Source organism: Pan troglodytes, chromosome 16, assembly GCF_028858775.2.
Source record: "Pan troglodytes isolate AG18354 chromosome 16, NHGRI_mPanTro3-v2.0_pri, whole genome shotgun sequence".
Lineage (NCBI taxonomy): Eukaryota > Metazoa > Chordata > Mammalia > Primates > Hominidae > Pan > Pan troglodytes.
In genome coordinates, this window is record NC_072414.2 from 7,961,531 (window position 1) to 7,986,824 (window position 25,294).

Sequence of the window (25,294 nt, forward strand, 5' to 3'; positions counted from 1 at the left end):
GAGTTTTGCAAGAGTGGAGGAGGACGTTTCCCTTAGAAAAGCCACTTGTACCCTTCCTGCCAGAGAAAAGTCACTCCCCGAACCCCATTTGCAGAGTCTGCCCCTGGGCTGGGCTCCCCAGAAGTAAGCATCTGAGAGGGGCAGTTGGGTCACACCCCTGCGGGCATCAGGGCTCCGTGCAACACAGTGCCCTTGACCCCATCCCGCACGCTCCCAGTCGGCCACCCAAACCAGAAAGACGTCCACTTCCAGCTCAGGTATTTCTGACAACATGTGCATTTATTTGTATTAGAAGTACAAACGTAGGAATCCAAATACAAATACAGAGGGCGGCCCAGCCACGAGGCCCAGCTGAGGGCGCGGCGGGGACGGGACGCACGAAGCGGGGCGCGGCGCCGCCCGTGTCGCCAAGGCACGTCGGGCGCCGGTGCGCCCTCATTTCACTAGGACACCACGAGTCGCACGGATAGCGGGGAGCCACGTCCTCTGCGGAGGGGAGGAGGGCGGCGGGACCTCGGGACCGCCCGGAGCCAGGGCCTCCAATCCCTCGTGGGACGACAGGGACACAGGGGCTACTGGAGGCCACTTGGTGAGGGCGGGGACCCTGCTGGGGCAGGAGGCGCACGCACTGGGGCAGGGCGCGGCCCTCTCGGGGCCAAGCGCATCCACACCGGTGCTCTAAGATGATTCCAAAATGTTTTCGGATTCTGGAATCTCCCGGCCTACCTCCCATCTGGAGGACAATGGCTTCACAGGCAGGAAGGATTCCATGGGAACAGAGAGCAGTCCGCGCCTCTCTCCTTCCCTTCCTGCCTGGGCCATCTCCCAGGACCCCTGACAGTTTCACCTCCCACACAGGCTTCACAGAGAGAGGACCCTGCCCACACCCCGGCTGCTTCAAGCCCGACCTGACGCCTTCCTGTGACCTGCGAATACGACTTCCTAGACAAGGGTGGGGATGGCTGTTTGCCATCTAAATCTTGAAAAGTACTTTTGGCTTATCGGGTCAACTTGACCAGAATGCACGAATGATCAAGGAGTCGCCCAGGTGTGCACCCCGGTCACAAGAGTGATGCTCAAGGACTCTCCAAAGGAGGCAGGCTTGTGTGGACCCCAGAGGGACTCCTGATCAGGTAGTGAAGCTGGATTTTTCTTTTCTTGGAAAGAACATGATCCCACTTTGTCAGGAAATGTACAGATTGCCACTTTCTCTCTCTCCCTCTGTCCTCTCTTTCTCCCTCTCCCTTGCTCCTTTTTATCCTAACCAGAGGCTTAGTGCTAATACGCTATCGCTAGAAAACTGCGCTCCTTTCTACTTGTTTCAGCTAAATTTGGGGTGATGGGTAGAGTGACACACATTATTAATAAGTTGTTTCAGTTTTACCACTGTACGTACAGACACAAATACACAGACCACTGCATGTAAACACAAGATGGCCTCTTGCTCCTAACAACACATAGGTCTGATCCCTGAAAATAATTACTCTCCCAAAACTTTCACAGAAAATTTCACTCCTAAACAACGAACCTTTTGCTCAGTACAGGAGCTGCACGTAAAGGAAATCACATTGTGTAGTTGTACAAACGTGTGAGCAGGTAAACTTGGTTCACTAGCACAAAATTAGACATATCAAATGTCAAGAATGATGGACAGTGTCTTTTAGACTGTTTTAATAAAATAGTTATTCTAAACAGAGATCATATAATAGTAAGCACTGTACATTTCATGAATATATTTTGCCTGTGACTATTTCTATTCAAAGTAAAAATGCCAGGATAAGTTAGGGGGAAACAAAGCCTAGACTCAAATTAGATGATAAGAAGCACAGTGATTGTCTTTTTGAGCTCACAAAATTTGCAGTTTCCAAAGATGCATGTATTTTAGTGAAAAAAGATAGTTGTTAGACAATTCAAACGTTGTCTTTACGAAAAGGAATAAAATAGCCAACCAAGGTAAAAACGGAAAAAAAAAAGAGAGAAAGCAATCAACAAACAACAATTGAATGGAATGTTCTTCTAAATAGTAATTTGAAATTCTGATTGAGGCAGGGCAGGCAGGACTGCTGGGGAACACAGCAGTTCTGGAAATGTTTTAGGCGAGCAAAATTTTGGAGTAGGATCTGTATACTTAACGTTTAAACTCTAATGAAACTTTTTCGCTTTTTCCACGATGTAAGTTCTGATTTCGTTATAGTTCAGAAAAGGCTCTAAGCCTTTGTGTTGAATCAGTAGCTGAGTACTAGTAGAAACATGGAAGAGGACAATGAGGGTGATGATGGTTATGATGTAGATGTACTTCATCCTAAAACCTTTCATATTTGGTGACAATTTAGAACTTGAGGGAGCAAGTTATGTGCATCTTTTGCCACATTACTTATTTTTTAATTACATTGGAAGGAGTCTTTAATTGCTTAAGAATGCAACATTTTTTCTTTTTTTCCTCTCTGTAGCTCCCAAGGCCACCCTGGAGGTGCATGGACTAGCGGATGTGGCAGGCTGGCTCAGGGTGGACTGGGTCTGCCAAGCTACATAGAGGAGTGGGTACCCTGATCTCCCCATGAGAGTGACAGAAGTGCTGCTCTGTGCAGTGGGAGGTTTTCACTCATTGACGAAATTGACATTGAAAATCCTTCCTGTTACAAATATAAACAATATTTTATAAAAACCTGTTGTAAGAAAGCCTAACCAAATCAAAGCAGTCATCATTTGCTCCTGAAAATTGGAAGCTGACAGTGGGTTAGGACTACTTAAGGTGTTTCCAATAATCTTTTATAAATTGAAAGTCAAGCACTATCCTTTCGAATAGACCTCCTTAGATTAGAGAAGCAGCTTAGAGTTCCAAGGAAGTGCTGTGGGTGGGCACAGGCACATGTTCCCACACGTGTGCTAATGAATCCAGTTGTAAAACTCCAGTCCACCCAAAAGGAAAATCATGTCAGCCTGTGCACGGTCATGCCCTTGCCAGGAGCGATTCCACCTGCCCTTCCAGAGGCTTCAGACTTCCGGGTGAAAATTCAGCCCATCTCAGGTGGAAAGGGGATGCTGGCACCTTCCCACTGCCTTGCCGTAGTGAACTTCCCACTTACTGGCATCAGTCCTGATTATCACCATGTCCCTAAAATGACAACTTAGCTCCAGGGTCCACAGGTGCCTTTCCCAAAGGAGATTTGGGAGTCTATTTTACACATTGCTATGTATTGGAAAAACGTTTAACAAAAAATGGGAATTTCAATTCTTTTTTAAAAAGTGGTTAGTGACAATGTTGTCATTTTGAGAAGACTGACATCTTGGGGACTGCAATAATTGTGCTGTGGGCTCGCTAAGAAACACATATTTAAGAAAATACAAATTGGATGTGTTGGGTACATACACATCATTCACCGGGATCGAACTTCAGTAAGTGAGGCAACTGGGAGAAATCGGAGTCTAAGCCCCTCACAGGAAGTGTAAATGTTCCTTTCTCATGAAAATCAAAGAAGGAACCCTGAATAACTAGAAAAGAGAAGAGAAAATGTAGCAGCTACCTGCTCAGTCTGGGGGATTTAATTATTGGCAATCAATGTTCTTTCCAACCTGTTCAATTTAAACTGTTCGGCAGACATAGAGGCTCTGGCTTCCCTGCAGGAACCATTATCATCCTCACATTGTGTAGCCTGCTCACTGGGCTGGAAAAACCCTGTGTGTGTTTACAAATGTGAAAAGTGAAGTGGCGAAAGTAGGTGATTATCTCAATTGTTCAAGCAAAGCAATTTACGTTCACCTCAATAACCTGAATGCTACATTCAAATCATGTCCGTTTTGGAAGTGGTGTGTGTGTGAGAACATATGTTTTGTCTGCCTAATTATTTTCTAGCTCATGCTCTTGTATAACCTAATCTAAAAAGCCCACTTGGTTAACTCAAAACATTGAAAACTTGTCAGTGACTGATTGTTCAACTAGTTTTTCAGCACTGATTTATTTACGTTCGTCTAAAATTTGGCCTTTATAAGTAAGCAGGGCAATAAAAGGTATAAGGGGTTTTATTGACAACAGTAAAACCCAAAGCATTATTCAGCTACGTGGCATTAAAAAAGTAAATATAGGCTGGGCGCGGTGGCTCACGCCTGTAATCCCAGTACTTTGGGAGGCCAAGGCGGGTGGATCACCTGAAGGTCAGGAGTTCGAGACCAGCCTGGCCAACATGGCGAAAGCCCATCTCTACTAAAAATATAAAAAATTAGCCAGACATGGTGGCGGGTGCCTGTAATCCCAGCTACTCGGGAAACTGAGGCAAGAGAATTGCTTGAACCCGGGAGGTGGAGGTTGCAGTGAGCCGAGATGGCGCCACTGCACTCCAGCCTGGGCAACAAGAGTAAAACTTCATCTCAAAATAAATAAATAAATAAATAAATAAATAAATAAAAATAAATATAAAGAAAGTCTGCCTTTTGGCCTTAATACAACTAGATCAAGCTGATATCCTGAAATTGCTAGCTTGTAATCAGTAGAAATTTTAAAAGGAGGAATGGAAATGCCCTAATATCTAGTCTTCAAAACTATTAGACATTAAGAAAAAGAAAGCCAAGTTTTTATTCTTCCAGAAATACTGAATGGCTGAGTTCTTACCAAATCATCTCAAAACATACACGTTTTATCCCTATAATGATAGAGATCTATTTTTATAATAAAACATAAGTCAACAAGGGATCAGCGATGCAGGTGTCATTTATCCTGAAGAGTTATTTGTTGGTTCTTTCATGTGATTACACAGAGAACACAAACATAGAGGCACTGCTGAACTCTCCGAACCTGAATGTTTCCTCCAGGCCAATTTGAGAAAAAAAATAGGTACAGATTACACACTTTCTCAATTTTGGGAAATTTGAAGGGGGCTCAGCAGAATATTGTAAATTTAACCTTTCCAATGTATTCGTAGTCTGGTTCTTTCCCCCTTATTTCCGAAACCTTTCTGAATATCTGTTAAATGATAGTGTTCTAAAGTCAAAGGTGGACAGTGTTTCAGTACAAATAGAACTTAATGTTTCAAAGTATATTTACATCAGATTATGTGGACCTTAAGCCTTTTTTTTTTTTTTTTTTTTTTTACAGAAATTGCAGATGAAATTTCTTACGGGTAGAGTTTAAAATCGCTCAGGAAAAGCACTCAGAAAGAGTTGCAAGATCATGGAGTGAATTCCAAGTGCTTTGTGCCTTGAGAGCACTGAACCGATAAGGTGATAAGAATAATGGTTGGAGACCAGGTGTAATTCTTCAAGTCTCAAAGGAAATCACAGAAAATTTCCATTTTGGCAGCTGAGATAAAAATGATCAAGGAAGAAGAGGTTTTGTCTGTTTTGTGTTCTAGCCCTTTAGATAGAGTGGCTCATTGCTTCCTAGTCATGGGGAGCTGGAGTCAATGCGGAATGGGTTACCGGCCCCTCTCCTGTTGCTTCCAGAGTGTGGTTATATTGCAGAACAACGAAGCAACATGCCTGCAAACTTACTGCAGCAAGCTATCACCAGGTAAAATGATTTGGTGTGCAGTTTCTATAGAGACACTCATCCCCATCAGAAGGACTGTGTTGCTGACGTTTTAGATTGGCCCCAATTTCCCTTATGTAGCGTGAAAATGCTTTGCTCTTGAGAACACACATTTTCTCAGTCAAAGAGCCTGCAAAATCTTTGTACTTAATTGGTTTGATGTAAAATTAAGGGTAAGACTGTTTGGCATATAAAGAAATGAAATCCTATTTCCATCCATTCATAAAAGATAAATAAAACTTGGCATGAAATATAGCTAACTGCAGGAAATGGAAAATCTTAAAAGACGTGTATTATTTGAGCTTTCTGTTTCATTTTAAGGCATATTTTGGGTAAATTGGGGGCAGTATTGGCTGGGTCCAGAGTAAATTATACTAACTTTGTCCTTCTCTGTCTGGTATGTAGGGAGTCTCTGTTCTGGTAGGTGGTGTTGGGACTTTGCAGAAGCTGAAGCTTTCTAGGCTCTGAAGAGACATTTTTCTCCAATTCCATTAATGTGAAATGCCTTTTCTTTGCTTTCCCCCCACCCAGTATGCAGCTTAAAAGACAGACAGTCACAGTTTTAAGTGTGATCCACAGTGGTCAGAAATTTGGATTCCATGTCAAAATACAGAACTGTCATCTCCTCAACTTAGAGTATTTCTGAAAGTGAGGAACACAGTAGCACCTTTGGAATGCAGATCACTCAGACAACTTCCATCCCAAATATTTCCCAATTCTGCATGCAAAGCAAGCTGGGGCTTAGCTGTGTGGAACAGCCTTGCACCTCGTGCCCACACACGTCCCTCCTGATCAGGCATCCTGGCAAAGAGAGTCTTTAGTGAAAGAAAGTGTACTTCCTTCCCACTCTCCCCACACTGCTCCTCTCCTTCCTCTAGACAGTAAACACGTACATGATTAAAAATCCCCTGAGCTCTGCACCTCACCAAGGCACACCCATCTCTTCCTCATTGTGGACTGAAAAGGCTCATCTCAGAGTTGAGACTGATACGGAGAACTTGAATTATGCAAGCCTGTGGAGAACCCGGCATGGACATGCCCTCAGGGGGTGCTTTAGCTCTTTTTATTCAGACCCCCTAGTGGGTAGCCTGCTGTATATGCAGGAATCCACACTATGATGCTCAGTTAGTGAAATCCATTGGACTTTCTTGAGATGAAGGTTCTCCTTCCTAGAAAAGGAGCACTGAACTCATCTGTTTTGAGCAGGAGGGCTGCTGAGGTTGGGAAGAAGAGAACGGCTGGATTCAGAAAACTGAGGTTATTGGTGTATTTATCCTACATGTAAAATTTCAGGAGGGTTGCTAACAATATCCAAATGTTGAGTGGTTTTGAAACACAAGGCATCAGTAAAATTCTTTTACGGTAAAATCAAACAAATCCATGTTATAAAAAGTTGTTTTAGGTTATTTTCCTCCCAATAAGAATTTTTCTAGAAAATTCAGTTCTCTCCAGAACTTCATTTACAATGTAGCAGGTTGCAGTTCTTCAGCTTGTTAGAAATTACCCATTCATAAGGTTTGACATTGTGTCTTAAGACTGCCCTTGGGCCACCTTCCCTTGGCGCTCAGTGCTGTGGTGTGACTTGGATTCCTTTGGTCAGGGTCCTTGCAGAATACTTCTGCCAAGGCTGGGGGTTGCTTATGCATGAGAGACAGAACTAGAGTACCAGAGTGTGAAATTCTCCAATAGAGGAGACATTGCATCTAAGACAATATTTTCAACCTGTTTCTCCACAAATACTCTTTTATTTTTAAAACTGAATTTGCTAAACTGAAGCCAATTGGCTTGTGGATTATGTAGCAACTACCAAACCAAAAGACAGAGAGTTGACAGGGAGAGAAACAATGGGTTTGAATGTCTCACGCTGTATAGACTCCATCTTTGGAAATTCAGACATCATATATCTATATCTTTGCATCCATTTAATATGCAACAATCTTAATAGGAATAAGCAGATGAATCTAATTTCACTTTTTCTGGCCTCTTCTGCTCCCATCCTCTTCTGTGTCTGGTATACATCCAGGACATTGTGTGAAATTGATACTTTTCTATACTTTCTCTGCAAAATATTTTACTTTTCTGGGTAATTATGGTATGCACAATAGATAATTTTAAAAATTATGGTTTCTAGGTGAAATTAATTCAGTTTTCTATGTGAGAAAGATGAGAAGCACAGAGATTCTGGTTTCAAATTTTAACAATGCCAAAGCATTATTAACTGGTAAGGACTTGTGTTTTGACTATTGGTGAGGAGAAGTTTCAAAACAGTCTTCTGCAGTTCACATTGGCATCCAGTTATAACAAAGAACTAACAGCAAGCAGCAAGTTGGTTTTGTATTATAAAAATATCAAAAGAGTATTGATTTGGGGGGATATTTTTTCTTTGGGATTTTGCTATGTATCCATATTTCAAAGTATAAAATAATCTTGTTCATCAAAATATGTACTTGATGATCACCATTGCCCATTTTTTTGCATCTAAAGTTGGTTTGAGTTGAAAATTAATATTCGCTAAATTTTTTTTTTTTTTAAATTTTGGCCAGGCATGGTGGCTCATGCCTGTAATCCTAGCACTTTGGGAGGCTGAGGTGGGCAGATCACCTGAGGTCAGGAGTTCGAGACCAGCCAGGCCAACATGGTGAAAACCCGTCTCTACTAAAAAAACCCAAAAAACAAAAATACAAAAATTAGCCGGGTGTGGTAGCGCACACCTGTAGTCCCAGCCACTTGGGAAACTGAGGCAGGAAAATCGCTTGAACATGGGAGGCAGAGGTTGCAGTGAGCTAAGATTGTGCCACTGCACTCCAGCCTGGCCAGGTGACAAGAGCATGACTCTGTCTCAAAAAAATAAAAATAAAATTTTATCTACATGTCTTTCACATTCTGGTGTATGTCTTCAAGATAACAGGTTGTGTTCACTGTATACCTTTCTTTGCAAAATGACAATTACCGAACCCATAATAATATAACATAAGCTGGACACATACTCGAGGGTTGAGCCTTGGTCTAGTAAAAAACAGCTCTTAAGGTGAAATGTTGTTGAACTAGTCCAAGAACCCAAAGTTCAAATATTGTTGACTCTCAGTAAGTTGGAATAAAGTAATAACCTTCTGATGTTCAGAGATAATCATCTTTGACCCCAACAACATGAGCATTTTGAAAATCTTATTTTCTCCTCCAATGGAAACCGTAGACAATGCGAGTATACTCTCCCCAGGCCTAGAATGAGGTTATTAGGTAAAGGGGTGCCAGCTAACGATGATGGTGCTGGAGCCAGAGAGGCCACAGAGAAAGGAGACTGGGGTTGGAACCCACTGCTGTTCACACTGGAGCACACACGTGCCCAGGCTGAGCCAGCAGGAGTGGGTCTCGGCCAGGGGTGATTCAACACTACTGAGTGCTACTACACCCAGGGCTGCAAAGGAAAGATACAGAAGGACTAGAGGCCTGAGAGAGCATCTCAGACATTCACTTGCACATTTTACAGATTTCTTTGCAAGGGTAATCAGCAGCTGCTTCCAATATCCAAAAACCATTCAGAAACAACACCAAGCTACAATTCAGTAGGGATTAGCAAGAATATTACTTTAAAACTCAATTAGCTGTGTGTGTGTATGTATGTGTGTGTGTAAAATACATAATAGAAACCTTTGCTGGGTACTTCCTGTGTTGCTGAAAGGTCATTTATAACAAGATACACTGAGCAGTGTCCTTCCTTGCTACTCCCGATTGGTCACTACTGGTCTGGGGACGACAGAAGGTCAAGTGTGTACCAAATGCTCTTCACTCTTCACTCTGAGCAACACTTAGAGATACAGGTATCCAACCCAGTAGACCAGGTTAAAGAGCAGGAAGGACGTGGGGAAAAAGACCCGGGAGTACGAGTCCAGCTCCAAGATGTCTATGTGAATACGCCCTTTTCTCCAGGATCCTGATTTACATTCTTCATAGCAGCAGAAGAAGCTCTGACAGTCTTTGCCATCCAGACACTCATAGACACAGGTATCTTCAAATTCCTGCCAGTAAACGGAATTGTTTAAAGTGATCATCGCAGGTGGTGGTGGCCTCATGTCCAGGAGGGAATAGTTCTGCAAGCAACAAGAATGACACAACAACCATCATAAAATGCAATAAAAACACCCTGAGGTGTATGAAGCAGTAGGTCCATATTACATCTGTCTCCTATAGATAAAGAGGATGCGTGGGCGTGCCCATCCCCCACTCTTCCCCCCATGCTGGAGAGAGTTGAGAGAGTTGGTCTTTTTTTTTTTCTTTTTTTGGTTTTAAGGAGCAGAGAGTTTAATAGGCAAGAAGGAAGGAAGAAGAAAAGAAAGAAGGAAGAAAGGAAGAAGCTTCCCTGAACAGAGGCAGAGGGAGGGGGGCTCCAAAGCTGAGAGAGGAAACCCCTGGTCTTTTCAATCCTTGCAATTCTAATGCAAGGAAAATTGCATTGCAGTTTCAAATCTTGTATTTCCCAGATTATTAATGAAGAAGGTTAAGCATATTTTCAAATGTGTATTAGTCATTTGAAGTCCCTATTCTGCCTACTTTTCTGTGGTTTTGTAGTAAGTATGGACATATATTTATCCCTTAAGTGTGAAGCAGTATGTATATTGAAGTGGGGAGAGACAAATATGTTACTTTTTTCTAATTAGTGAAGAGTAAAACGTATGACTTGCAGGAATGATGAGAGGATCTTCATGTCCCATGTGATTCTGGTGACAGTGAGCTTTCAGTGTGAGGTGGCTGGACACCGCTTACCATCTCAAGAAGCATAACCAAAAATGTGCCCACCTACAATGCTTGCTTTTCTACCTCCCAAGCCCTCCTCCTGCAGTGGAAAAGTCCAAGTGGGGCAGATAAAGGAGAGAGAACAACATACTATTCACTCCTAAATGAGAAGAATCATTCCTAACCCTGAGACATGGCTGCAAATAGACTTGTCAATTCTTCAGACAGAGGCTGAGCTCTTCTAAAAAACTATGAAGTGTGCACTACATTGAATTCTGTTAAGGGGATACATTTCTAAATTGGACTGAATAATGGAAGGGAACTAAAAAGCATGTTTGCCTGTCTGCTTTGGTTTCATCTGTGCTGGTTGATCTGAGATGGGATGCCAATGGCAGCCATGGAGGGTGACACCAAGGAGGAGGTGGAGAGGGAACCCTTCTCAGTGGGCTTCCTGGCGAGGGCCTCTGCCTGGGTATGGCACACTGCTGGGACAGAGGCCATTCAGAATTCATTAGAAAGCATCGTCACAACCTCTTATACTTTCATCCAAAAATACGATTCCAAGAAGACATGGCACTGCTTTCCCTCCTAATTTTGGGCCTCAATTTGATTGGACATGCTCATAGTCATGGGGTCATAAATCGGGGAGGGGTGGAAGTGTCGATCAGGCACTCAGATTCAGGACTTGCAGCCTTTGGTGCGTTCTTGTAAATGCGAAGCATCTGTGTGTGAGGACAGACCTAAATTAGCAGGACGGCCTGGACCACATGTTCACATGGTGTTGCTTGCTCCTCACACGTGTGGCCATCTCCCTCTGCTACCATTGGGGCCTCACGGTGCGGCTGCCCACCCTCCTCCTCCTCCACAATCCTGATGAGTAGGCAGAAATAAAAGTCCCGCTGTCTCTATGGGCCTAATGTGGACACGTCTCTTCTAGGTTAATGTTCTTTGTCCCGAGTGGGTGTAAACATCACCAAGCGTTTGCTAAAACATAGCAGTTCCCTTCCTCTACCCCACTGCATTGAAGGGATCTGCCTCCTTTTGACAACCTCCGGTTGAAAGATCTGCCTTTATTAACAAACAATTGCAATAAAGGTTTCCTACACGTGTGCTTTGACAGTGATCAGCCAGACATTCATCCACTCGTTGCTTCATGCCTCTGTGTAGTCCCTTGCTATGTGGATGGAACTGGGAGCTACCGGAGACACAGAGGAGAAGTCTGGCCATTTGCAAGGTAAGGCAGCCACACAGGAAGATTCTGACTTAGACGGGGAGGCAGAAGGCTCTGCTGATGTGGGGATGGCTCACCAGAGATCTAAAGGGCAACCCTTGGAGGCCACAGGCAGGGCAGCAGGATGGCCTCTGGAGCAAGAGAAACCTCCATTTCACTTCATTTAGGGAGCCAAAAAACACCTGGAGATCGTATTTACAATATTGAAAATAGCTCTTATTATGTCTTCATAGTTCACTGCTTCGAAATGAAACAAATTCCATTTTGTAAGACTGAAGCAAAACGTAAGATGTTAAGAGCCCTAAACAGCTTAAGAACTTCTTTACTTGCCTCCTTTTCATTTGTCATGAAAATTTCAAACTGTGCCCAAGATAGAGATTTTAATTAACGATTCCCAAAGTCCTCTTTGGCCCAGCTGGGTCCCTGACTCCCTCCTCTTTTGTGTGTGTGTATAGCGCAGCCCCGTGAGTGTCCCAGAGCACCGTGCTTCCTGGGCACATGTGAAGTTCCTCAGCCTTGCATTTGACACGTTAGGAAAGGGGCACAGAGCAATTGGAACAGCTCGCCCCAGGCCACACATGTGACAGTTCACGGAGTCTGGCCCCTGTCCCTCATTACTCAGAGGCTGCCAATTTCTGCTGCTTTCTATTGGTAACGGTGGCTCCTTCACTAGCATAAGGCTGCAGACCGGAGGACAGACTTCCTTTTTCTTTGGCTTAGCATTATTCTTGCTACAGGTCTCTCTGGTTGTGTCTTCTCACCAGGCCTGGCACCCTTTCTGTCTGTGAATTATTTTTCTTTGTACTTCCTTTAAGGTCATTAAACTTTCCCACTTTCTCTCTTTTTTTTTTTTTTTAAATTTTCTGCTCATTTTGTGATAATATCTTTTTCTGTCTGCGTTAAAGGATTTTTTTCTTCTTTTGGCAGCATCATTTCTGTACTAAAGAGGTCAATGTTTCTCTCCTTCTTTCAACACCCAGGTGCTGGCTATGTGTGATGATGTGCACCCTTCCCCTCTCCCCTCTGTTTTGGTCCCACGCCACTTGGAAGCATTTGTTGGCAAAATCTGTATGTTCTCTGTAGCTCCCCGCAGCTGTAACAGTGATTTGCCCACTAACGTTCTGGAAGAACTATCACGATCCACACTTGCAGAGTGCAGATAACTATGTAGTCTCCTGACAATGGGCTGGAAGTGCGCTGCATATGAGGTCCCGATTAACAAGTAGCAAACCACCTGGCACTGCATATGAGGTCCTGATTAGCAAGTAGGAAAAACCACCTGCGGCTTATGGGTGGGCTTGAAACATTCGATTTAATTAGTAAATTGTAATTAGTATACATATGTATAAAGGAATAAAAGTCATTATTGTAAATAAAAGTTGTTATATGATAAAAGTTGTTCACATCATTAATTTAAAAATATGTTTCTCGATTTTTCAGTAAAGCTACACTCTACCCTCTAGCCAAAAGAAATTCAGACTTGTTAATAGTTAAATGTAACAAATTTGTTTTTAAATTGTCAAACCTTGGTCAATATTTATAGGGCTTAATTTATCCACACTTTAATTTCCTTATTTGTAGAAAGGTTTGTTGTGAGAATAAAGTGAGTTGATACATGAAAACACAGAGAACATAATGTCAAGCATAGTGCTCAAAAGAAAGTGAGGGGGGTCATGTCATTTTGAGGGTAGGAAGGACCTTCCAAAGCAGAACACAAGAAGCAGAAACCACAAAAGAAAACACTAACAGATTTGACCACATGAAACAAAATAATACACGTAGAGAAAGGCACAAAATAGGATAGTGGCAATGTTGCCAATTCAAGTTGGAATAAAAACCACATGACAAACATTAATATCATGAATATATCCTATATGTGACTATATAAATTATATATTTTATAAAATACGATTTATATAATATGTAACATATACACCACTGTCAGATTGCTACCTTAAAATACTAATGAAAGTTAAAAAATATTTAAAAGCAATTCCCAAAAATGGAAATGCAAATCAAAAATAAACGAGTGACAATATTGTCAATAGTCAAAGAAATGCCAATGGGAAAAGTTTGCAGAGCTCATTTTCCTGCGTGACTATCAAACTGAATGCAGGGAAAGTTCGGGATGAGGTGTCTGGCATTGCTGATGGAGCTGGTGGAGTGCTATTTGGCAAAGACCATGCAACGCCTCTGCCCAAACATTCTGCTCCTAGGAATTTATAACCAAATACGTAGTCACAGGTATATACAAATTGGTAGTGAAAAGAATGTAAATGCAAGTGAAAAATGTGGATAAGCCCAGTCAGTGTCCTGCCGAGATTGCTTGTGCATCAATCATGAGCATATGATATGATCATTAAAATGATCCTATAAAATAATATTTGTGGCACAAAACTTAAGTACATATAAGTAGATATTTTTGAGTTATAAAAGAGGCTATAAAACAATATAAAGATAATAATTCAGTTTTGCTAAAATGCATGAACCTATATTATTTGAGTGGCTAAAAGAGTCAGAACTATATATGCCATACACTAATCCCCATGTAGAAGGATTATGATTACTTTTCTCCTCTAATTTCCAAATTGTCAAAGTTGGATTTTTAACCTAATACTAAACACATTTTTGAAGTCAGCATGTGCATCACTCATTGGTCTTCAATACATGCATGCATCAACAGCAATCTATCTTTCAAATGCAATCTTAGTTTAGTGAAAGTTCTCAGAAATATTGGCACCTGCAATGCTATACGTACGGAAGGGGCTTGTAGGCTTATTCGCTCAGGAATCCATCTTGAGGAATCTGGATGTAGTAACTACAAGAAAAGAAGAAAAAATAACTAGGAAACTGTCATGAACATTTGCATCCAAGATCACTCTTAAGAGCAATCTTTAGGGTATGACTAAACCAAACCACGTCACCGGTAGGTGACACCAGAGATGTCTTAGAGTCACATTCACATCTTCAGAATCCCTGTCTGGTTTTGAAAAGTCTTGTTGAATTGGGTATTTATATCATGCTTTATACGATCCTTAGGAATACAACTGCATTTAAGTACACACTCATCTCAAACAGCGCCCCCATTACCTCCCGGAGAACCTTTGCTACTGCAGCTCACCGATGTTGTCTTCTTCGTGGTGGTTGGTTTTCTACAGCTGGAATAGTAGTTGAGGGTGGCATACTCCATCAGCGCGGCGAAGACAAACAGGAAGCACACGGTCACAAAAAGGTCCATGGCGGTCACGTAGGACACGCGTGGCAAGGACTTCCTGGCGATGGTGCTCAGGGTGGTCATGGTCAGCACCGTGGTGATGCCTGAACAGGGGACGGGTAGCATGTTGTAAAAGGGTGCAACACGCAACAGGAATCCCAGACGGTCACCCACATCCCTCCACCCCAGCACGGCTGCCTTACAGGAATCCCTGATGCTGCATACCTCATGTAATGTTACTTTGAATTTTAATGTCCATACAATTTTATAAGCAATGTTTCAATGAAATTTCTTATTATAGTCTTCACAATAACATTAAAGTGCCTGAATCAAATCAACACCTTTCAATTCATTCAGTAATTCTCTCATTGTTGGTAATTTTTAACGTAGACGCTCTTTTTGGCAGTCCTATATGTTCCCTGCTGTTCCACACCTCACATTTCTGCCCAGCTAAATCCTTTTATTTCTGACTTCTCCTCACCTCCCCAGTTTGAAAACCCTCACTATTCTTGAAGACCCGGCTCCAGCACCACTCTTGCCTTCCACGCAGAGCTGACAACATGCACATCTGCAGTATCCCTGTACCTTCTACTATCTCAGCTTTTTTTGTTTTCATTATCACAGGGAATCGCATATGTCTTTACATACCTGTCTCCTAGATAGATTGTGTGGTCTTCAAGACAAAAACAGCCCCTTACTTGTCTTTGTCTGCCTGTCCCCCAGCACAGATGCTAGCACATTTGAGGCATTTAAATGAATGCTTTGCATCGAATGAATCAATTAATTGGTAATACTCAATGTTGGTTTGACTTCGACTATTTTATATGCATGGGTCAACACTGGATGTTTAAGCAAATATTGTGGAAAACATTCAGAAAGGAGACACAGACACACACGAGATGGATAGCTTAGAAGGGAAAACATGAAAAAAGACATGGAGACTATTGAACATAAGAATAAAATGAAGAAGAGCGATTATCATGTGAAACAGGCTAAGACTGACTCTCCCGAGTCTTCCCAAGAAATCAGGACCTGTCAGGACTACTAGACAGGGAAGGTTAGTGACCCCAGATTCATGGGCCCCAGAATCACAGGAATCTGAATTTTAACAGTCACCACCTCTGTAGCTCAATGGGACTACAGTAAAATATCTGCATCGCAGTACTAGTCAGAGAGTAGGTACACAGGACAGATGAGGACACATTACTTTCCACCTTTGCTGCAGCATCACGGCCTCTGTTTAGTTCCTCCCTGCATCTGCTCAAGGCAGTTCTGCCAGGGCCAGGTGGAGAATGGGTCTCAAAGCATGGGGTGGACAGCTTGTAGAGGCGTAAAGAGTACTACCTGAAAATCCAAGCCCTCCACCTTGCTCTAGGCCTTCTCAGCATTTGGCCATGAGGAGTCACTTACCATCTTTGAATCAGTTTCCTTAACTTGTGCAGTGAAAATAGAATGCCAGGCACTCTTTAATATAGGTGGTAAGATTTCATGTAAAAACGCTATGTAAACTGGAAAAGTCCATACTTATGTCAGATGTAGTTTTATGGAAAAAGCTCTTTAGAAAAAAATTATTTTATTTTCTTTTTTAAGTTCTATGGAACATGTGCAGAATGTGCATGTTTATTACATAAACGTGTGCCATGGTGGTTTGCTGCACCTATCAACCCATCACCTAGGTATTAAGCCCAGCATGCATTAGCTCTTTTCCCTAATGTTCTCCCCTAGGGAATACTATGCAGCCATAAAAAAGAATGAGATCATGTCCTTTGCAGGGACATGGATGAAGCTGGAAGCCATTATCCTCTTTTAATAAACATCCAATTCAGCTTTTAAAAATGTGACCATATCATGTCTAAGAAGAAGTTCAAAATCTTAGTTTCTATTTCAATAGAAATACAAACTGTTTGTGTCTGTAATTTCCATAGACCTTGTCCATCAGTTGTCATGAGTGGCCTGTATTCCAGATGTAGACAATGGCCGTGTGCTTTATCCTCCCCACTTCCACCCCCACCCTGAAACTTCACCCTGCTGAAGAAAAATAAACCTTAGGCATTTCTATTTAGTTCAGGGATCTAAGCTACCTAGTAAAGAAGAGTGCTCTGCAAAAACACCTGTTGGCGTGACTTCCTCTTTGGGGAAAGCACAAAGGAGTTTAGGAAGGTTATCTCAGCTGAGTCTAGTACATATAGGATGCTTTGGGGATGATTCTGGTCTCACAGAATCCTAGAACAACTTTCTTCTTGACTTTGGAGGGATGAGTGAATATAAATCCTGGCATCTTACTGCAGTCAGAAGTAAACCTCCTAATTTAAACACAAACTAAAATAACACATTTTGATATTGGCTTTTTTTTTTTTTCATTCAGCACAATGCCCTTGACACATTTAAACTGCTGCTTCATCGATAGTTTGTTCTTTCCTACTGCTCAGTAGTATTTCATGGTTTGGGTGTTCCATAGTTTCGTTAGCCTTTCACTTGTTGCGGGATATTTTGGTTCTTTCCAGTTCCATGAACATTCATGTCAGTGTAACAATATCATCCTATTTCAAGTGACTTTCTTGGAGACACATGGTAGTTGGATCATGCTTTATTTTTTTAATCCTCTCTGCTAATTTCTGCTTTTTTACTGGTACGTTCCAGCAATTTACCTTGAATGTAGTTATTAATATTTAAGATGTAACTATCCCATTTTATATTGTTTCCTGTTTGTTTGTTCCTTTAAAATATCTTGTTTTCTTTTTCCTGCCTTCCCATGGGTTATCTCAACATATTTTAGAACTTGATTTTGCTTTACCTACAGTGTTTCTGAGGCATGTCACTCTTTGTAGCCTTTTTAGTGGTTCCTCCAGTATTATAAATACAAAATTTATCATATTTAACATTTTACCAATGTGACTGAAATGTAGAAACTTTATTTCCCCTTACTCCTCCTTGATTTTAATATAATTGTCTTAAATATTTCCTTTAATTAGTTTAGTAATTACATCAAGTAGCATTATGATTTTTTGCTTCAACCATTATAAGTAATTTAGAAAACTCAAAAGGCAAAGGAAAGTCCATTTTACTTGCCCATATTTTCACTTTTTGTATTTTTTCTTTATTTCTTTTGTTAAAAATTTCTTCTCTTATCATTTTCTATTTCAAGAAATTCCATTAGCCATCATTTTAGGGGACATCTGCTAGTGACAAATTCTCTTTGTTCTTCTTTGTCCGAGAATGGATTTCTCCTTTATTCTTAAATGATACTCTCATTGGGTATAGAATTCTGGGTTGACTATTATTTCCATTCAGCATTAAAAAATGCTGTGCTACTTCCTCCTTGCCTCCATGGTTTGGATGAGAAATCCATTGTCATTCAATTTGTTTTTTCTATATAGGCAAGGCGACGTTTCTTTGCTACTCTTAATAATTTTTCTTCAGTTTTTAAGAGTTTGATTATGATGTGTCTTTACCTAACATTCTTTGGATTTAACCTATTTGGGATTAATTCAGCTTCTTGGATCTCTAGATTTATGCCTTTTGGCAAATTTGAGTATTTTTTATCCATTGTTTCTTTGAATATTTTTTTTAGCCCCATTCTATTTCTCTTTTTCTGGAACTTCAATGACACAAATGTTGGATCATTTCCCTCTCCAATATTTGTGTCAACATTTGAAGATATCCCTAAACTCAGTTGATTATTATTTTTTTTCAATATATTTCCTCTCTGTTGCTCAGATTGGTAAATTCTTGTTGTTCTATCTCATGGTTCACTGATTCTTTCCTCTGTCTTATCTTCTTTTGTTAAGCACATCCAGTGAGTTTTTCATTTTGGCGTTGTATTTTTCAGTTCTAAAAATTTCATTGAGTTCTTCTTTATATCCTCTATTTCTTTGTGGAGCTTTTCTATTTTTTCATTTAGTTGAAGCATGTGTGCATTCACTCATTGAAGCACATTTACTGTGTCATCTTGATATTGGCATTTTCTTTTTGATATGATGAGTGATATTTTATTGTATCCTGGACATTTCTGGTATAATTTTATCAGACTAAAATATTATATAGAAAATCTTTAAAGTAGTCATACTTACAACATATTTAGAACAAAAATATTAATATAAAGACTAACAAATTAAACTAAAATTTCTGCACATCAAATGCATAAAAAGAGGAGAAAGATGCTATTCATTGGAAAAATGTATTGATTTTATATAAATACAAAACCACAAATCTTCATGATGTTTCTTTTTATCTAATAACATGAAATATCTATTCAAGTGTGTTTTCATGTCAGAAATGTTTTAAAGTTTTCCTCACCTAAGATTCACTTTCTGGTCTGAGAAATCTTTATCTAATCTAATATAATCCTAACATTTTTCTAGAAATTTAACATTTCTAGTTTTACCATTTGAGTATAATCCATTTTAAGTAATTTTTTGTGTATGGCAGGAGGTGGATATTGAAATTCACTTTCATGATGTAGTTATTAGGTGCAGAGTTCTGTAATATCCAATAGCTCAAAGACATTGATATTGGTGTTCAGATCCTCCATTCCTTTACTGGCTTTTTGGTTGTTGACTGGTTTAATCACTTAAATAAGTGGACAAATGCGCTTGTTTGTGTACACTGCTGATAGAAGTATATTTAAATATCAAACTGTGATTGATTTTAAAAATTTATCCTCTTCTCGGTTTTTGTTGCTCTTAATATGAAGCTCTAATACTAGGCACAGGCACATTTATGAACGTTTTGTCTTTCTGTTGAATTTACCATTTTATTATTATTATATGCTCCTATTTATTTCTACACTGAATTCTTAGCTATGCTTTTTATTATATTTTCATACCTTTTTAACAGATTCCAATAAGATTTCTTAATATATCTACTTAGAATTTTTTTAGAATTACTTCACCCATTTTTATACCACATAGGAACATAGTTCCATGTGTCCCCCAACCTCATTGCTATTTATGGCTTACATTTTATTTTTTCTGATGTCATAAGTCCCATCTTGCAATATTATTATTTTCACTTTAATTGAAAGAATAAAAATAGAAAACTAGTTTTTTTTAAACTTCACCGTATACTTACCATTTCTGATGTTTTTCATTACTTCTTGTAAATCCATTTTTCTATTGATTATTTCTATTAACCTAATTAGCTTGCTTTAGAATTTTCACTATGGTTTTAGATTTTCTGTGATAAATTAGCACAGATTTTGTTTATCTAAAAAAATCTTCATTCTGATGAAATTTTTGAAGTATATTTTCTCTGGATATAGAATTTCAGTACTTTAAAGATGGCAACTGACTGTCTTCTGGTCTCCATTATTGCACATGAAGAATCAGTCAGTCATATTTTTGCTCATCCACATGACAGGACATTTTTATTTATCTACTTTCAAGTATTCTCTTTATTTTTGATTGTCATCATTTGGACTATGATGGTTTTCTTTGTATTTATCTTACTTGTATCTCACTAAGCTATTTGAATTTGTAGGCTGATGTTTTTCACCAAACATTGGAATTTCTTAACCACATGTTTTCAAAAATATTTGTCCTCATTCTTTTTCTCTTCTTATTCTGATTTTAACTATCACCTCAGTTATAGTCAGTTATAGTTATGTTATGCATAACTATATGTTACGCATATTGTATCACAGATCACTGGGACTTCTTTCTTTTTAATCTTTTATTCCTTTGATCTTCAGATTAGATAAATTTCATCTGGTGGTCTTCAATTTTATATAAACTTTTATTTCTGCCATCTTCAATCTGCTCTTAAGTCTAGTTAGTGAATTTTTCAATCAAGATATTATACATTTCATTTTAGAATTTCTTTTTATATACTTTCTGTGATGAGATAACCCATCTATTCATTAATTAAAATCATATTGTCCTTTAAGTCTTCATTGTTATAATAGTGGTTGTTAAAGTCCATGCCTACTGAGTCAGCAATAGACTTCTCTTTGCTTTTTTATTAATCCTTCTTTCTTTGTAATCATGGGTAACATTTTTCTACATCTTAGAATGTCTAATAAGTTCTTATTGTAACTCCTTATAATGTAAAGAGTCTGCACTATATTATCTTTTTAAGAAGCTCTTTGAATTCTTCTGACAAACAGTTAATTTACTGATGGTTCTCCTTGATCTTGTTATTGCTTGGTTCAAGCTTCATTAAAGGACATCTAGGGTACCCCCTTTATTTCTAGGCACAGACTTTTTGGTGTCTAAACTAAACATCTTATTGTTAATAAAGTTCCTCAATTCTTCTGGCTATAAATTTATTATCTGACTGCACCGTGAAATTCTAGCTTCTGTGTCTTGAGCCCAGAACAACTATTCTCTGTAGGATTTTCATAGTCTCAAGTTGTACAAACATAGTTATATATTATATCACTTTGAAGCTTATCTTTAGATGTCTTGTGTACAGTGACATCTAATATATGTAACTATGAAGCCATAACCCCAAGGGTTAGTCACAAAATCTGTGTTGATTTGCCTACAATTCTATCATGTATTTTCTATAAACATGCAAATATAGTATAGGTAGAGGATATTACAGGCTAATTAATCTCTTGGCATCTGGTCTACCCAGGCCCAGTGCTTTGTTCTTGAACAAACAAATAAAGAAAAACACAGAGAAATAACAATGCAAATATGAGAGATGTTGCAGAAATTTGAAATTGAGACAGCTTCCTCTTTTCTATAGGATTTTTTTTAGGGGAAAACAATCTCTATATTCAGTCTTACATATTACCTGCCTTCAAAAAATCAAAACATTGAAAGTTAAGCAAAATTCCTGTCAGAAAGGAAACCTGACATAATATATGTTGCACAAGTCTAAAACTACTGAAAGTTAGTGTTTTATTAAGAAGATTTTGGGAACCAGAGAAAAATTCATAAAAAGACTGAGTTTTAGTGTGTGCTCACAGCTGAAAAGAATGATCATTTTCTCGTTTGCTGATAAAGTTGCTATATACAAGCAGAGCTTCAATTATTGATCAACTATTTTTTACCAATACTATGTCTTCAGTCCTCAGAGGTGTGTGGCAAATTCTGTTTCCTGACATTAACGTACGGGGACTTTTGAGTTGACAGGTTCTGGGATGTGCCTGTGTTTTTGTGATCACATCAGCCTGTGATACAGGATACTATCACAATGGATTTACTGTGAATCTCCTACGCCGTCTTGATTTAAGTGGCATACATAGAATCCCATTGTGAGAAAGAACAGCCTTGCTTGGCTTCTTAAGAGAAAATTCTAAGCATGGTTCAAGTCACCCTCAAATGAGATCATTCACATTTAAATAGTCTTTTACATTGAAGGCATTTTTTATGAATGCTTCTATATTACAATTACGCAAATTTGTGGAAGAGATTTTTTGAAACTCACCTAATGCTGTTCTTGCTGGCGTAGCATCTTTTTTGATCCAAAATGACACCCAGGATAAAACCACAGTCAGTATACAGGGAATGTATGTCTGAATGGTGAAGTATCCCATTCTTCTACTCAATTCAAAATATATAGTCATGACAACATAATCACCTGTAATAAAATATTGTCAAAATTAAGACAACTTTGATGGGTCAAAAATAATTCAGGAAAATAATTTACAATTTATTTTGTTAAGTGAATGACTTGGATAAAAATGCACAACTGCAACAATATCAAATCAGGAAATGGATCAAAATGCTGGTTTTCTTAAACTTAATTTTCATAGTATCCATGGCTGTACCAGGCATTTAATCGGTCAGTGTAAAGGGCACAAAACGAACATATTCACGGATAGAGTGAGAACACATGCAGATCTCTTCCACGACAGGCCATGAGTTGATGAGCTATTATCGCTTGAGTCCTTCCACAGGTTGTACAATTAAATTCAAGAGTAACCGGTAAACTCAACCCTCAAACAGACCCAGGGTCATTTTAAGGGATGCTTTTCCAATGATAACAAAGCTATCATATCTTACATAAACTTGTGTAACCATTTTATATTTTTATTTATTTATATCATTAAGTTTTGCTTATCAACTTTGCACTTTGTTTTAATTAACGTATGTATATTTATCTGATCCTTTTGTAACCCAGGACTTAAGCTGTGCCAACCCAGAAACAAAAAGGAGTAATCATTTGCTGACATTCCACTCTCTTCTACCGAAGCAGAACCACACCATAAAGAAGTTGGGAGCAATGCAGATGTGACTAGAGATTCCATAAGATCCCCCGGGGGCTTGAAAGAGGGTGCATGCTTAATACATTGTACATCTTCTCCCCAAAGCATCTCCATTCATTTCTTGTCTAGGCCACCTCTTGCTGAGATTATCTCCTCATCCTCATCCTCCCCATTTGAATCCTCCACCCCTTTAGCCTGCTGGATTCAGTCATCCAGTGCCCGAAATCCACCATGTCCAGAACTGAACTATCACCTTGCCCGTGCCAATACCTCCTCTTCTTTCAGGTCCATCTCTCACTTGTTCAAAGAGGAAACCAAAAAGCCACCTCTGACTCCTCCTTTTCTCTTCTCAATGGTTCTATATGATCCATTGCTCTCAAATCCTTTCCCCATCTAGTCCAAGCTACCACCTTCTGCCATAGATCCAAGCTTATCTCCTAATGACCAGTCCTTTTTGCTCTAAATCATTCTACCTACTGCCATCAAAAGGAACTTTGTAAAACACTAGTATCATTTTAGCCTTCTCCTTATTAGCTGCCCTTGCACAGCTGTGACACTTTTATGTGGTCCACATCATTCTGCACTAAACACTCCTTGCCCTGTGCTCTCTACACGCTTGGCATCTTGTCTACCCAGGGCCTCAGACTTGCCAAAACCCTTCCCACACTCCTCTGAATTCCTTCCCATCTGCATAGCATGCTCTTCTTTTTATTTCCCCAGCATCTAGATAGTTCCTATTCACTCACTTAGCTTAAAAATCACTTACTTCCCCAGGAAATCTTCCCTGACACCTTCCCATAAATTGGATGGATTTGTTTCTATAATTACTGGTACAATATCTATCTTAAAACCAATAAACTGGTTGGTTTATAGAATATGTCTCTCTTGTTTACCAATGTTGGCTAACCATAATAAATTAATTAATATTTGCTGAATGAAAAGACTATCACTGACGTCCCATTTTTTTTTTTTTGAGACAGAGTTTCACTCTTGTCACCCAGGCTAGAGTGCAATGGCACAATCTTGGCTCACTGCAACCTCCGCCTTCCAGGTTCAAGCAATTCTCTTGCCTCAGCCTTTCAAGTAGCTGGGATTACAGGCATGTGCCACCACGTTTGGCTAATTCTTTTTTTTTTTTTTTTTTTTTTTTTTTTTTTTTTTTTTTTTTTAGTGAGTTGGGGTTTCACATGTTGATCAGGCTGGTCTCGAACTCCTGACCTCAGGTGATCCACCTGCGTTGGCCTCCCAAAGTGCTGGGATTACAGGCATGAGCCACCACGCTCAGCCCAAAGTCCCATTTTTACTTAAAAGATTGACAGGGAGATGGTATTGGTCTCAGATGAAAACTACGCTCCCAATAAATAAGAATTTTTTGCAGGATGAAATACTCTGTTGTAGCAATATTTAGAGTTGTTGATAGAAACATCAACTTTGATATCATTTACCAAGAAACATTTAAAAATTTAAACAAATTAGTATTTCAGTACAAAGGAATTAGGATGATTAGCCTGAAGCAATAGAGCACAAGTATATAGTTTAAAGTAATGTGAATGCTAAAATTACATTATTTCCTAAGGAAATGTGATTTGAATTATGTGTGATTCTTAATGTCTATTAATTTTTTGCATAAAATTGCAATCAAAACCCTAGAGGAATAAACAAACAAGCTAACATACAGAAAAACAAAGCACAATAAATCACCCTAGGAGTTATGCAGAGTCCAAATGGAACATCCAAAGAGTAATTTCATTTATCACCTCTGCAGGTTACTGACAAGATAAACAGAAAGACAACTCCAGACAAGATGCACAATTTATTACAGCAAATCCACCTGCTTTCTCCCTGCCTGGGGTGAGAGGAGCTCCCCATGCCTGTGCTCAGTATACTCCCTTGCCTAATTCAGAAGTCTACCCGGGCATCCATGGTTATTAGCTTCCATGGTCATCCTACTGAGGCTCTGCCTTTCCCAGACATGGGTGCTTTGCAGGAGGGAGGCAGTAGCATCAGTGAAAGTCCCAGTGTTGGGTGCATGACTGGAGGTATGCACAATATGGAGGTGTGCACGATACTGGCAATGACGGAGGAGGCAGCATCAGACAAAGTCCCAGTGCTGGGCACAATATGGAGGTGTGCATGATACTGGCAATGACGGAGGAGGCAGCCTCAGACAAAGTCCCAGTGTTGGGCACATGCGTGGAGGAGTGCACGATACTGGCAATGATAGAGGAGGCGGCACTAGTCAAAGTCCCAGTGCTGGGCGCATGCATGGAGGTGTGCACGATGTTGTCAGTGATGGAGGAGGCAGTGGCACCAAAGTCCCAGTGCTGGGCGCATGCATGGAGGTGTGCACGATGCTGTCAGTGATGGAGGAGGCAGCAGAATGACCCATGAAGATGACTTCTTCCTCAGCTCATATTCAGAGGAAAGTCAGGACCTGAAACT

At 39.8% G+C, this 25,294-nt stretch overlaps 1 protein-coding gene across 5 annotated transcripts in view; it reads right to left on the bottom strand.

Moving 5' to 3' along the window:
- Nucleotides 1–260: 260 nt before the first annotated feature.
- GABRG3 (gamma-aminobutyric acid type A receptor subunit gamma3) overlaps nucleotides 261–25,294 on the bottom strand; it is a 566,182-nt gene continuing 541,148 nt past the window's right edge. For 4 of the 5 annotated variants that reach the window (XM_054666870.2, XM_063794054.1, XM_054666869.2 and 1 more), the window contains exons 6-9: nucleotides 22,072–22,224; nucleotides 14,605–14,801; nucleotides 14,242–14,301; nucleotides 8,052–9,609 (exon numbers count right to left, since the gene is read on the bottom strand). In XM_054666870.2, the coding sequence (XP_054522845.1) occupies nucleotides 9,328–9,609; nucleotides 14,242–14,301; nucleotides 14,605–14,801; nucleotides 22,072–22,224 (692 nt within the window). In that variant the 3' untranslated portion in view covers nucleotides 8,052–9,327. Of the gene's footprint in view, nucleotides 9,610–14,241; nucleotides 14,302–14,604; nucleotides 14,802–22,071; nucleotides 22,225–25,294 lie in introns of all 5 variants that reach the window. The other variant, XM_009428671.4, reaches the window with a different exon arrangement.